Source organism: Mesoplodon bidens (genome assembly GCF_964165515.1).
Source record: "Mesoplodon bidens genome assembly, chromosome: 13".
NCBI classification, from domain to species: Eukaryota; Metazoa; Chordata; class Mammalia; order Artiodactyla; family Ziphiidae; genus Mesoplodon; species Mesoplodon bidens.
In genome coordinates this window covers 17,159,510-17,172,172 of record NC_138169.1, presented here as the reverse complement: position 1 = coordinate 17,172,172, position 12,663 = coordinate 17,159,510, and the positions used below count along the sequence as shown (strand labels likewise).

At 43.9% G+C, this 12,663-nt stretch overlaps 1 protein-coding gene across 1 annotated transcript; it reads left to right on the top strand.

Annotated features, from left to right (window-relative positions):
* PLA2G1B (phospholipase A2 group IB) lies at positions 1 to 8,182 on the top strand (the record flags this gene model as incomplete). The annotated part of the gene is made up of 4 exons (XM_081251888.1): positions 1 to 34; positions 2,788 to 2,947; positions 3,447 to 3,574; positions 8,058 to 8,182. 4 exons carry the CDS (start codon positions 1 to 3, stop codon positions 8,180 to 8,182), a joined length of 447 nt encoding a protein of 148 aa, XP_081108014.1.
* Between the last annotated feature and the right edge of the window lie 4,481 nt (positions 8,183 to 12,663).

Here is a 12,663-nt window from a genome sequence, read left to right as displayed (position 1 = left end):
ATGAAACTCCTCGTGTTGGCTGCTCTGCTCACAGGTAGGCGAGTCCTCCCAGCTCCACACCTTCCTGAGCCGAGATCTCTCTCCTCTGCAATGGGGGCCACATGTCACAAGGCTGGCCAGACCTGGAGTCTTTTTCAGGGCTCACCGTGGGGCTTAAGAGGTCACATATTGGGGTCCCCTCAAATCCCCCCCGTGGCTGGCACCCTTTCAACCTTCAGGTCTGAACTCAGATGACCCATCTCAGAAAGGCTTACCCCTTCCATCCCAGCTAAGGGAGCCCCCTCACCTTTTCCCCTACCATATGGCCTCGGTACTAGGTCTTCTCAGCACCTGTCTTTGCCTGCAGCGTGTCTGTTGTTGATTCATTTCTTTCTTTATCCCACACCCGCACATAAGCATGGGCTCCATGAGAGCAGGAATAGTGCTGTTTGCACTATTTATTTAATGAACTAATAGAATCAGAATTCACTAGAATTCAAATCCCACCCCATTCAGCCATTGTTCATTCATTCACTCAACATCTATGGTATCACAGCCTCTAAGGCATCAGGCTCGGTGTTGAGACTGGGGACTCAGAGATGAACAAGCCGTGCTCCCCGTCCAAGGAGCACGCACGCCTGCGCACACACACAAGCAGTAGTTTTGTGCAGGTCTGGCCTCTGCAAAGAGCAGAGCTGGCTGGATCAGAAAGAAAGTGGAGGGAAGTAGAAGGGGGTGTCTGGAGATGGGCCACGGTAGCCAGGCCACTCCCGTCTGAGCAGGCTCCAGGCTCTGCTCCTGGACACAGCCTCTGTGGGCTGCCACCGTGGAGGCTGCTTTTGGGGGAGAACGACAAGCTGCCGCTCTTCCTTCACCGTGGAGCTTAAGCACATGGAGCGGCTTCAGTGTCCACAGCAGATCAAGCACAGGAAGGGCCTGGTATGGGGCAAAGAGATGACACTGATGGCCGATTGCACAGTATCCCCAAATCATTTAGCGCCATCTTCTCTTTAGGGCACCAAATCTCACAGGTAGGGCTCTACACAGGAGGTAAAGAGGTCCTGCTTCCAAGTAGGCTGTTCCAAGCCTTGTGCTTGATTTGGGCAAACACTCAGCTAGAGGCTGACTTTGAAAGCTTACTTAATAGATAATTATTGAGTACCTACTATGTGCCAGAAACTTTTAAAAATTCACATATTGGGACTTCTCTGGTGGCACAGTGTTTAAGAATCTGCCTGCCAATGCAGGGGACATGGGTTTGAGCTCTGGTCCGGGAAGATCACACATGCTGCGGAACAACTAAGCCAAATAAATAAGTAAATAAAGAAAGAATTACTTTTTAAAAAAATCACATATTGATGATTTCATTCATGTAACTCTTCATATATTTATTGAGTGCTTCCTTTGTGTCAGGCCCTGGGGAATAAAATCCATGAGGTCTGTCCTTGAGGAGTTTATGGTCCTATGAGAGGGAGGCATTAAATAGAGGGATACAGATTGTTCGAGGTACTATAAAGAACATGAAGAAAAGTGGTAGCAGAGGAGCCACTGAGCTTGGGTGGTCAAAGCGCCTCTTTGAAGAGGTAGCATTTAAACCAAGATGTTCCAGCCTTTTGAAAAGTGAGCTGACCAGTGTGCCGGGCAGAGGGAAGAGGAGGTGCGTGGGTCCCAGGGCAGAAAAGAGGTTGTCCTGTTTCCTGTTGAGCATAGAGGCCACACAGGCCTCTCACTATTCCTTACATTCCTGTCCCACCAACCCTGTCATTCTCCCACCCAACCCTCCGTTTAGATTCCCCTGCCCTACACCAGTTTTTCCACCTTCTAAAACAATATGCGATTTCCTTACTTATTACTTTTATTGCTTATTGTTTTTCTCCCCAACTAGGACATAAACTCAACGAGGTTATAGATTTTTTTATTTGCTCAATGATGTATCTCCAGCTCCCAGGACAGTGACTAGCACATAGTAGGTGCTCAATAAATATTTGCTGGATAAATAACAGGGATAGTTTTAAACTCTCATATGTTCACACAAAAACTAGTACACAAATGTTCATAGCAGCATTATTCATAATAGCCAAGGACCTCCCTTGCAGTCCAGTGGTTAAGACTCCGTGCTTCCAATGCTGGGGGCACGGGTTCGATCCCTGGTTGGGGAGCTAAGATCCCAAAAGCTGCATGGCGTGGCCAAAAATAAATAAACATAATAGCCAAAAAGTAGAAACAACCCAAATGTCCATCAAGTGATGAATGGCTAAAAAAAAAGTGGTCTATCTATACAGTGGAACATTATTCAACCATAAAATGGAATGAAGTACTGATACATGTTATAACAAGGATGAACCTCAAATCGTTATGTGAAGTGAAAGAAGCCAGTCACAGAAGGCCATATATTGTATGATTCCATTTATACAAAGCGTTCAGCATAGGGAAATCCATAGAAACTGAAAGCAGATTAGTGGTTGCCAGAAGGCAGGGGGGAAAGGGGAGTAATTGTTAATGGGTACTGGGTATTCTTTTGGGGGTGATGAAAATGTTCTGGAATTAGTAGGGATGGTTGCACAACTCTGTGAATGTTAAAAACCACTGAATTGTACACTTTGGTTAAAATGGTGAGTTTTATGTTTTGTGAGCTGTTAAGAAAATTCCTGTTCACTTTACCAGGTTCCTGTATCCAGCTCTTTTCAGGGTAGGCAGCTGGCCGGGGTCACGGGGACGGCGCGGGGTCTGAGAGAGCAAGCAGGCAGTGGGGTCCCTGGGGCGCCGGCAGCCAACCAGGACGTATTCGAACTTTGTGTCTTCCTGCAGTGGGCGCTGCCCAGAGCGGCATCAGCCCGCGGTCGTTATGGCGGTTCCACGGCATGATCAAGTGCACGATCCCCAGCAGTGACCCCTTGCTGGATTTCAACGACTACGGCTGCTTTTGTGGCCTGGGTGGATCAGGGACCCCTGTGGATGAACTGGACACGTGAGTTGATCTGCCGGGAGAGTATCCCTGGGATGGGGGGAGAGCACAAGCCAAAGATCTCACGAGGCACAGAAAGGAGATTTGCCTATTTGCTGAAGATAACACACGTTCACGTCTTACATAAACGAGAAAAGCCTGAATCCAATGCTCCCTATCGGGGATGGAAAGCGGAAGGTCGGGGATGTAAAGTAGCGAGTGCTGCTGCCCTCTAGTGGCAGAACTTTGCAACACAAAACATCACTGCAAGGGTTCAATCTTCTGAAGTGGAGAAACCTTCACTGCATCTTCAGAATACAGGCTTGTACTGTATTCCTGAAACCACTTTAAAATCGCCTTCAGTAAACATGAGAAAAGGACTTAATTTTTTCAAGCCGCAGGACCAGTACCTCTCAGAGCAGGTCAGCTAAAACATCCCCACCTGTTCCCGAGGGGGCAGGTTCAGGCGGACCTGCTGCCCTACCCCTGCTTCTCCCTCAACTCTGTCCCTCCCCCTCTCCAGGTGCTGCCAGACACACGACAACTGCTACAGTGAAGCCAAGAAACTAGACAGCTGTACATTCCTCCTGGACAATCCCTACACCGAACACTACTCATACTCGTGTTCCGACAATGAGATCACCTGCAACAGTAGGTTTACCCCCTCGTTGGCTGTTGGCTCAAAGGACCTCAGTAGGCATGGGGAGAAATAATTGTAATGATAGTTACCACTGATTGATCATTTTCTTGGTGCTGGGCAGTGTCTCCTTTAATCCTCGAAACAACCCTATGGGATAGGTACTATATATTATCCCCACTTTGCAGATGAGGAAACTGAGGCTCAGAAGGCTGAGCTAATTGCCCAAGGGCACACAGCCCATAAATGGTGGTGTTTTGTTTTGTTTTTTACATAATTTTTAATTTTTTATTTATTTATTTTTGGCCGCATTGGGTCTTCGTTGCTGTGCGCAGGCTTTCTCTAGTTGCGGCAAGTGGGCGCTACTCTTCGTTGTGGTGCGTGGGCTTCTCATTGCAGTGGCTTCTCTTGTTGCAGAGCACACGCTCTAGGCACGCGGGCTCAGTAGTTGTGGTTCCCGGGCTCTAGAGAACAGGCTCAGTAGTTGTGGCGCATGAGCTTAGTTGCTCTGCGGCATGTGGGATCTTCCTGGACCAGGGCTCGAACCCGTGTCCCCTGCATTGGCAGGTGGATTCTTAACCACTGCACCACCAGGGGAGCCCCGGTGTTTGGCTTTTGCACATAGGTCTATATGACTCCAAAACCTCTGCTTTTAACTGCCATGCCACACTGCTTCATTGTTTCATAAAAAGAGCTAAGAATTAGCACGTATCAGGTTTTCATCGCATGCCAGGTACTAGGCAAGGTGTGTATATGAGATGGGTTTTATTAAGCCCATTTTACAGTTTAGGAAACTGAGGCTCAAAAATAGTCACTTGCCCCAAATCACACAACTTATGAGAGGTAGGGCCAGCATTTGAATTCAGTTGTTTCTGATTTTAAAGGCTCTGGTCTTAACCACTAAGTTATGCAGTGCTCATGGTGAAATGTATCCCTTCATGAAGGCGGTTCTGAAAAGCAGACAATTCAGAGAGGTGTAAGGTATTGTCGTGTGAGACCAGCATTCTGAATTTTCATTGCCCTTCATTTTGCACTCACAGATACATCCCACTTTTTAAAAAACGTACCAACAACACTGGAATAACCATAATCCAACTCCCCAAGTGCCAAGAAAAAAATTACCTGGCATCTCACCATCTTAAGAAATAAATGGTTTCATGCCTCTGTGTTCCTTTTCACCCTTATCTTTGGAATAAGGCTTATGTCATTTTAACTTGGCTAGGCATGTGCCCATCACAAGTCCTTTGCTTCTTCTGCATGAAACACTTCCCACCAGATATCTGATTGAGTCACTCCCTCTTTCTAGATCTTTCTTTAGATGTTGTTTTCTCAGTGAGGTCTTCCCTCAACATGTTCTTTTATTTATTTTTTGTTTTTTGGCCAGGCGCCACGCCCGACCAGGGTTCGAACCCCGGCCCCCTGCAATGGAAGCTCGGGGTTCTAACCACTGGACAGCCAGGGAGTTCCCTCAACGTGTTCTTTTAAATTGCAAACACACTCCCTCCATCTCTCCAGCATTATCCTTTTTCTCTCTGCTTTATTTTCTCCACAGAATTTCTGAACGGCTGATATATTTATGTTATTTCTTCATTTGCTATCTCTCCAATAGAAAGTAGGATTCACAGGGACAGGGATTTTTGTCTGTTTTCTTCATTACTGTATCCCCAGAATCTAGAGCAGAGCCTGGCATCCTGTGGGATGTAAATGTTTGATGAATGCACAGTCTAGATACAATCTTGCATTCTGCGTTTTCTCCCTTATCACCATGTTATGACCATGTTTCCATATTGTTTCATAGTCTTCATTGTTACTTCTTTCATCACTGCATAAAATAGCTTAATTTGCTTACACAGTCTCCTGGTAACAGAGATTTTGGTTGTGCTCCACTTCAGAAAGCCAAATATATGGGAAATCATATTTTTGCCCTACAACTTGATCAGCAAGAGTTTCTTTCTATGGATTCTGTACTCCTTTACGAATTTGATGAAAGCTATAGACACTCTCCCCAGGAGAAACACACACACACACCCCACACATTTTTGCAAATAATTATTTTTAACTGCAACTGCCTTCTCCCCGCAAAAGCAGGTCAAGAAGCCTGCAGCAGAAGATGTTTATTCACATGATTAACAATAACTTGCTACATACACACTATTATATATAAAATAGACAACAAGGACCTACTATATAGCACAGGGAACTATATTCAATATCTTGTAATAACCTATAATGGAAAATAATCTGAAAAAGAATATATACATGTATAACTGAATCACTTTTGCTGTACACCTGAAGCTAACACAACATCGTAAATCAACTATACTTCAATAAAAAAATTAAAAGAAAAAAACAATAACTCACTAAATAATTATTTCATTATGCACACTTCATAATCTAGTTAAGCACTAATTTATGCTTTAATGGAGTGGGTGAGGAAAACATTCACGATTTTTAAGAGAAAGGAGCAGAGAAAAACAAAACCTTAATAAGATTATTGAAGGTAAGCAGATATACATAATTAAATTATGGATAATAAAGCCGAAATTTATTTATTTATTTGCATTTTTTAACATCTTTATTGGAATATAATTGCTTTACAATGTTGTGTTAGTTTCTGCTGTATAACAAAGTGAATCAGCTATATGTATACATATATCCCCATATCCCCTCCCTCTTGCGTCTCCCTCCTACCCTCTCTATCCCACCCCTCTAGGTGGTCACAAAGCACTGAGTTGATCTCCCTGTGCTTTGCAGCTGCTTCCCACTAGCTATCTGTTTTACACTTGGTAGTGTATATATGTCCATGCCACTCTCTCACTTCGTCCCAGCTTACCCTTCCCCCTCCCCATGTCCTCAAGTCCATTCTCTACGTCTGCGTCTTTATTCCTGTCCTGCCCCTATGTTCTTCAGAACGCTTTTTTTTTATTCCATATATATGTGTTAGCATATGGTATTTGTTTTTCTCTTTCTGAGTGACTTCACTCTGTATGGCAGACTCTAGGTCCATCCACCTCACTACAAATAACTCAATTTCATTTCTTTTTATGGCTGAGTAATATTCCATTGTATATATGTGCCACATCTTCTTTATCCATTCATCTGTCGATGGACACTTAGGTTGCTTCCATGTCCTGGCTATTGTAAATAGTGCTGCAATGAACATTGTGGTACATGTCTCTTTTTGAATTATGGTTTTCTCAGGGTATATGCCCAGTAGTGGGATTTCTGGGTCACATGGTAGTTCTATTTTTATTTTTTTAAGGAACCTCCATACTGTTCTCCATAGTGGCTGTATCAATTTACATTCCCACCAACAGTGCAAGAGGATTCCCTTTTCTCCACACCCTCTCCAGCATTTATTGTCTGTAGATTTTTTGATGATGGGCATTCTGACTGGTGTGAGGTGATACCTCATTGTAGCTTTGATTTGCATTTCTCTAATGATTAGTGATGTTGAGCATCCTTTCATGTGTTTGTTGGCAATCTGTATATCTTCTGTGGAGAAATGTCTATTTAGGTCTTCTGCCCGTTTTTGGATTGGGTTGTTTGTTTTTTTGATATTGAGCTGCATGTGCTGCTTGTATATTTTGGAGATTAATCCTTTGTCAGTTGCTTCGTTTGCAAATATTTTCTCCCATTCTGAGCGTTGTCTTTTTTTCTTGTTTATGGTTTCCTTTGCTGTGCAAAAGCTTTTAAGTTTCATTAGGTCCCATTTGTTTATTTTGGTTTTTATTTCCATGAAATGTATTTTAAATGTTATTTTTGTTGTTTCTTTTGGTTACAAAAGTAAACAAGGTCAAAGTAATGTAATTTCAAATTCTACAGTAATGTATGTCATGGAAAGAAGAAGGCACCTATAATCCTAATACCCAAGATAACTAGTTAGATGTATTGCCCTTCAAATTTTTTTGGCACATACTATGTATTCTTTCCCTTTAATAAAATATCTTGGAAACATTTCCGCATATAGACATAATTACTATAAATGTCTGTATAATATTGTATTTTAAGGACACTGTAATTTTTAAAATATGCGCTTTAGAGAAATTGGCTTATGAAACTTCACTAAGTTGAAATGTACAATACTTTGCTTCCTTGAGTATATGTCATAGTATTTTCCATATGGTTTGCAATTGCTTGCCTATGTTATCAGAGTTCTGTGGTTATATGGGTTTTAAAAGCAGTGAGTACATTTAGAGGTGTGAAATAGACAGAACTTTCCAAAAAGCAGCTATCACACCTAGAATCACCAGATAAAACAGGCTGCCCAGTTAAATTTATTTTCAGATAGACAAGAAATGATTTTTTTAGTCTGTGTCCCAAATAGTACATTCATTGTTGATATGAAATTCAAGTATTTTTATTTGCTTTATCTGTCAACCCTAAATTTGCACCAATGGAATGGCCACCAGATCATTTCAGTGAATTCTTCCTGCCCCTGGATTGTATAAAGCATGAACCGCCTTTGCTCAGTCCTCTGTTCTTGCCCTTTTCCAGGCAAAAACGATGCCTGTGCGGCTTTCATCTGCAACTGTGACCGCACTGCTGCCATCTGCTTCTCAAAGGTCCCATACAACAAGGAGCACAAGAACCTGAACACCAAGAAGTACTGTAAGGCCTGAGTATCGTCCCAGGAAATTGTGATTCCCTACCTGCCCCATGGCTTTCACCTTACACCATGCCCTCCAATAAAGTACCATGTTGAAAGGCCTCCCATTTGGAGATTCTTTTATTCTCTATCTACTGAACACGACTAAATCACTTCCTGGTCCTTTGTGAGCATTAGTCCTTCTAGCCTTGGAGGTTGAATTAGAGGGATATTTCTAGGAAGTGAGTACCATGAGACTTTAATAATGATTAACAACCACTGATAATTTATTCTGTGCCAGAACTGTGTGTCTCTAAATTCCCTGGACAGCCCTATAAGATTATTTATTTATTTATTTATTTATTATTTATTTTTGGCTGTGTTGGGTCTTTGTTGCTGCGCACGGGCTTTCTCTAGTTGCAGCGAGCAGGGGCTACTCTTCGTTGCAGTGCGCGGGCCTCTCATTGTGGTGGCTTCTCTTGTTGCAGAGCACGGGCTCTAGGCACGCGGGCTTCAGTAGTTGTGGCATGTGGGCTCAGTAATTGTGGCTCGCAGGCTCTAGGGTGCAGACTCAGTAGTTGTGGTACATGGGCTTAGTTGCTCCAAGGCATGTGGGATCTTCCCGGACCAGGGCTTGAACTCATGTCCCCTGTCTTGGCAGGCGGATTCTTAACCACTGCGCCACCAGGGAACCACTATGCACCAGGGCTGCGTCCAGCCCTGTAAGATTTAGACACTATTAGCAAATCCTATTTTTCTAAGCTGAGCTTCAATAGGCCAGGTCACTTGCCCACCAAGATTCATCTCGTAAGTAGCAAAGAAGGGATCTGAACCCAGCAAGTCCAACAGAACACACTCTCTTAACCATGACCCTGCCCTGCCTGAAGTGGTGGGCTCCTCAGTTTGAGCCAAATCTCGCCCCCTTATTTCTCTGCCTCCATTTCCAACTGCGTTAAACATTTTTTCCTATAACTCCTTTGTAAACCCTTTAAAGCCTTCACCGCACTCTACAAGCTGATTTTTACGCTGTAGTCATGAAATATAATTAACAATAACAGCTTCTAGATCTTGAGCACCTACCACATATCACTGTGCTAAGGGCTTTCCGTGTCTCATCTCATTAAGCATTCAAACCAGCTCTGTGAGATCGATGTTATTGCCCCAATTTTACGGATGAGGAACTAAAAACTCAGAGAAGTCACTTGCCTGAGATCACACAAATGGCAGAGTCAGGATTTGACCAGATCTGTCTGCTTGGCAATGCCTGAGTTCTTAACCACTAAGTTACTCGGCCAAGTTTCTCTACAAAGGTTTATGACTGCACTGGCGCTGAAATTCACCAGAAAGAGTGGGGAGGGGCACAGAGGGAACTGAATTGGAAAAGCAAAGAGATATGAAAGGACGATGTGGACTATGAGAAGCCATCACTGAGCAGTTTTAAACCACTGGAGGCTGCTGGGTGTATGGTGGGCAGCAAAGGAGTGTGTGCAGATTTGTCTTTTGGCCCAATTTCTCCTTCATTTCATTCATCCATTCAATGAATATTTATTGAATACTCTCTCTGGGCCAGACACAGTACAAAATGCTGAGGACACAATGTATTTGGGACTGGCCTGAAGACAATGATTTATTGTTAGTAGCTGCCTTCAGTTTAGTCTTCTCTGAAACTTTTTTTTTCTTGCTGTCAAACTGGCATATGCTACATAACATATGCTATGCTCTGTGCTCCAGACTGTGCCAAGCATTTTGCACAATTACCTCATCATCCTCACAACAGCTCTATAGTTGAAGGTATTATTACCTCCCCATTTTACAGATGAGGAAACTGGCTCAAAAAGGCAAGTGATTTGTCAAAGGCCACCCTCTCATAGATGGGATAGCTGAGATTGGAACCCAAACCTGGATAATTTAGAGGAAAAGTGCCATCACACCATGAATTTGCTGAAGGCAGAATGAGGTGTCTTAATCACTTTTGTATCCCTATCTGCCTGGTACTGTCCTTGATACATGCGGCAGTCAATAAATAATTGCTGAATGAAGTGTTGGTCATTAGCTCTCAGGACCTTTTGGCAGGCAAGAACGGGACTATTGTCGAATGCAAATTCATCAAACCTAGGTAGAATGGCTATTCTATACATACTGTGCTACAGTATGATTGCAAGGAATACAGAATTAAGTTAGACCTGGCCTCAGCCTTCAAAGAACTGTAAAGGTTATAAACGTCTTTCTTCTATGAAAGGAAACTGCAAGCCCGTTTAGATGGAAGAAAAATAAGTTTCTTTTTCTTTTTCTTTTTTTTGGTTGTGTTGGGTTTTAGTTGTGGCGTGCAAGCTCTTAGCTGCGGCATCCATGTGGGATCTAGTACTGGGCCAGGGATCAAACCCGGGCCCCTTGCATTGGGAGCCCGCAGAGTCTTAACCACTGCGCCACCAGGGAAGTCCGAAAAATAAGGTTTTAGGGGACTGTTGCTTATTCCTATTTTTTTCGGTTGATAAACAACAAATAGAGAAGAGAGTCACCCAAGTACTCCAACTGGGCTCTCAAAATATCGCCTGACATAAAAACCTACCTCTTTTTATCATCCCAAGTGTTGGGGAAGAGAGAACTAATTCCTTTAACGATCTTTAAAGAGCATCTGCGGGGTGCTCACTACAGGAAACGGAATACGGGAAACACTGGTACAGTAGCTGGACCGAGAGTAATGCAATGTCGGTATTACGTACATCCCAGAAGCCACAGCATCTTCACAGTGCTTAGCACATCACACACGCTCATTAAATAATTGTTCAACGAAGGTACAGCGTTGCGCAACGATTTTCCGCAGGCGAGGAAAAACCGCGTTGTCGTATTTACCTTTTCGGGTCACGTGACCGTGCGCGCCCAATCCTGTCAATTCGTTGGCCACACCCCAGGGACGGCGGATTATGGAGTAGAAAATGTGATTGGGTATCTTTTGGGCACGTGGCTCTCGGTTCCTCTTTTCTATTGGTGAACAGCGGCCCAGTCCCCAGCCTACCTCCGCACCTCCCAGGCTCAGGCCCCGCCCCCCTCGCGCTCGGTAGGAGGCGGGGTGGGGGGAGGTGCGGAGGAGAGAGCGCAGGAGCAGTGGTTGGCGTCCTCGGAAGGTGGGAGGCGGTGCGCTCTTCAGAATCCGGCAGGAAGGACAGAGTGGGCGAGTCAAGTGTGAAAAAACGGTGACCTCCTGTGTGTGTGACGTTGGGGTCAACTTTCCTACCGTGCGCATCCCTCTCTGGGTCTCTCATTCCCTGCACACACGCACCTCTTCCCCCTGCCCCCTCTACTAGTTTCCGGCTGGTAACTCCTCCGTTTCATTCATCCTGGGGAGGCACCGAGGGGACCAGGAAAGTGGGGTGCAGGAAATCAAAATGGGGCGAAAAGGAGGAATGGCCAAGGAGAGAAGCGAGTAAATTTCGGACGAGCCAAAGGCCTCTGGGGCGTCCCAAGTTCTCACTTGAGTCCCCACCCCCGCCTTCAAGAGAAAAAGAAAAGGTGAAGGAATTTGCAGTTCTGACCGTGTTTTTGCTTTTGCTGTTGCCTCCGTTTGGAATGATCTCCCTCTCCACGCTTGGTGATTGCCTATTCATATTTTAGGACCTAACTGGGGTCACTCTGAAAGTTTCTTGAGCCTTGCCCTTCTCCCTTCTCAAAGTACAGTTGCTTAGTTACCCCCACCGAATTTCGAGAACATTCAAAAGAGAGCGAGTTCAAAACTGGACTGGCTTTGATTACTAGCCTGGTCACTTTAGGTGACCGTGGGCAAGTTACATAAGGCCTGTGAGCTTCAGGAACCTCATCTTTCAAAAGAAGTAACAGTGCGTGGATCTTAGGGTTGTGGGAATAAGGTGCGTAAATGCGTTGTAAACTGCTTCCTACAGTGCTTGTTGTAAATGTTCATTAAATACTATTTCCGAAATAGAAGGAGGGATACTCTTTTTTTTAACTTTTTGAATGAAAGAGCCTTTAAATACTATAGTGCTTTACAATTTTCAAAAGTTTCATACACGATTTCATATAATCCCATCATAACCCCCCACCCCTATATTGCCCTTCCCTCCTTCCCTCTCCCTACTGGTAACCACTCGTTTCTTCTCTATATCTGCAAGTCTGCTTCTTTGTTTTATTGACTAGTTTGTTGTATTTTTTAGATTCTACATATAAGTGATATCATACAGTATTTGTCTTTCTCTGACTTATTTCACTTAGCGTAATGCCCTCCAAGTTCATCCATGTTGCTGCAAATGGCAAAATTTTGTTCTTTTTTACGGCTGAGTAGTATTCCATTGTATATTTATACCACATCTTCTTTATCCATTCATCTGTTGATGGACACAGGTTGCTTCCATACCTTGGCAATTGTAAATAATGCTGCTGTGAACATTGGGGTGCACGTATCTTTTCGAATTAGTGCTTTTGTTTCTTTCCAATATATACTCAGGAGTGGAATTGCTGGGTCATATGGTAGTTCTATTTTTAGTTTTTTGAGAAATCTCCATA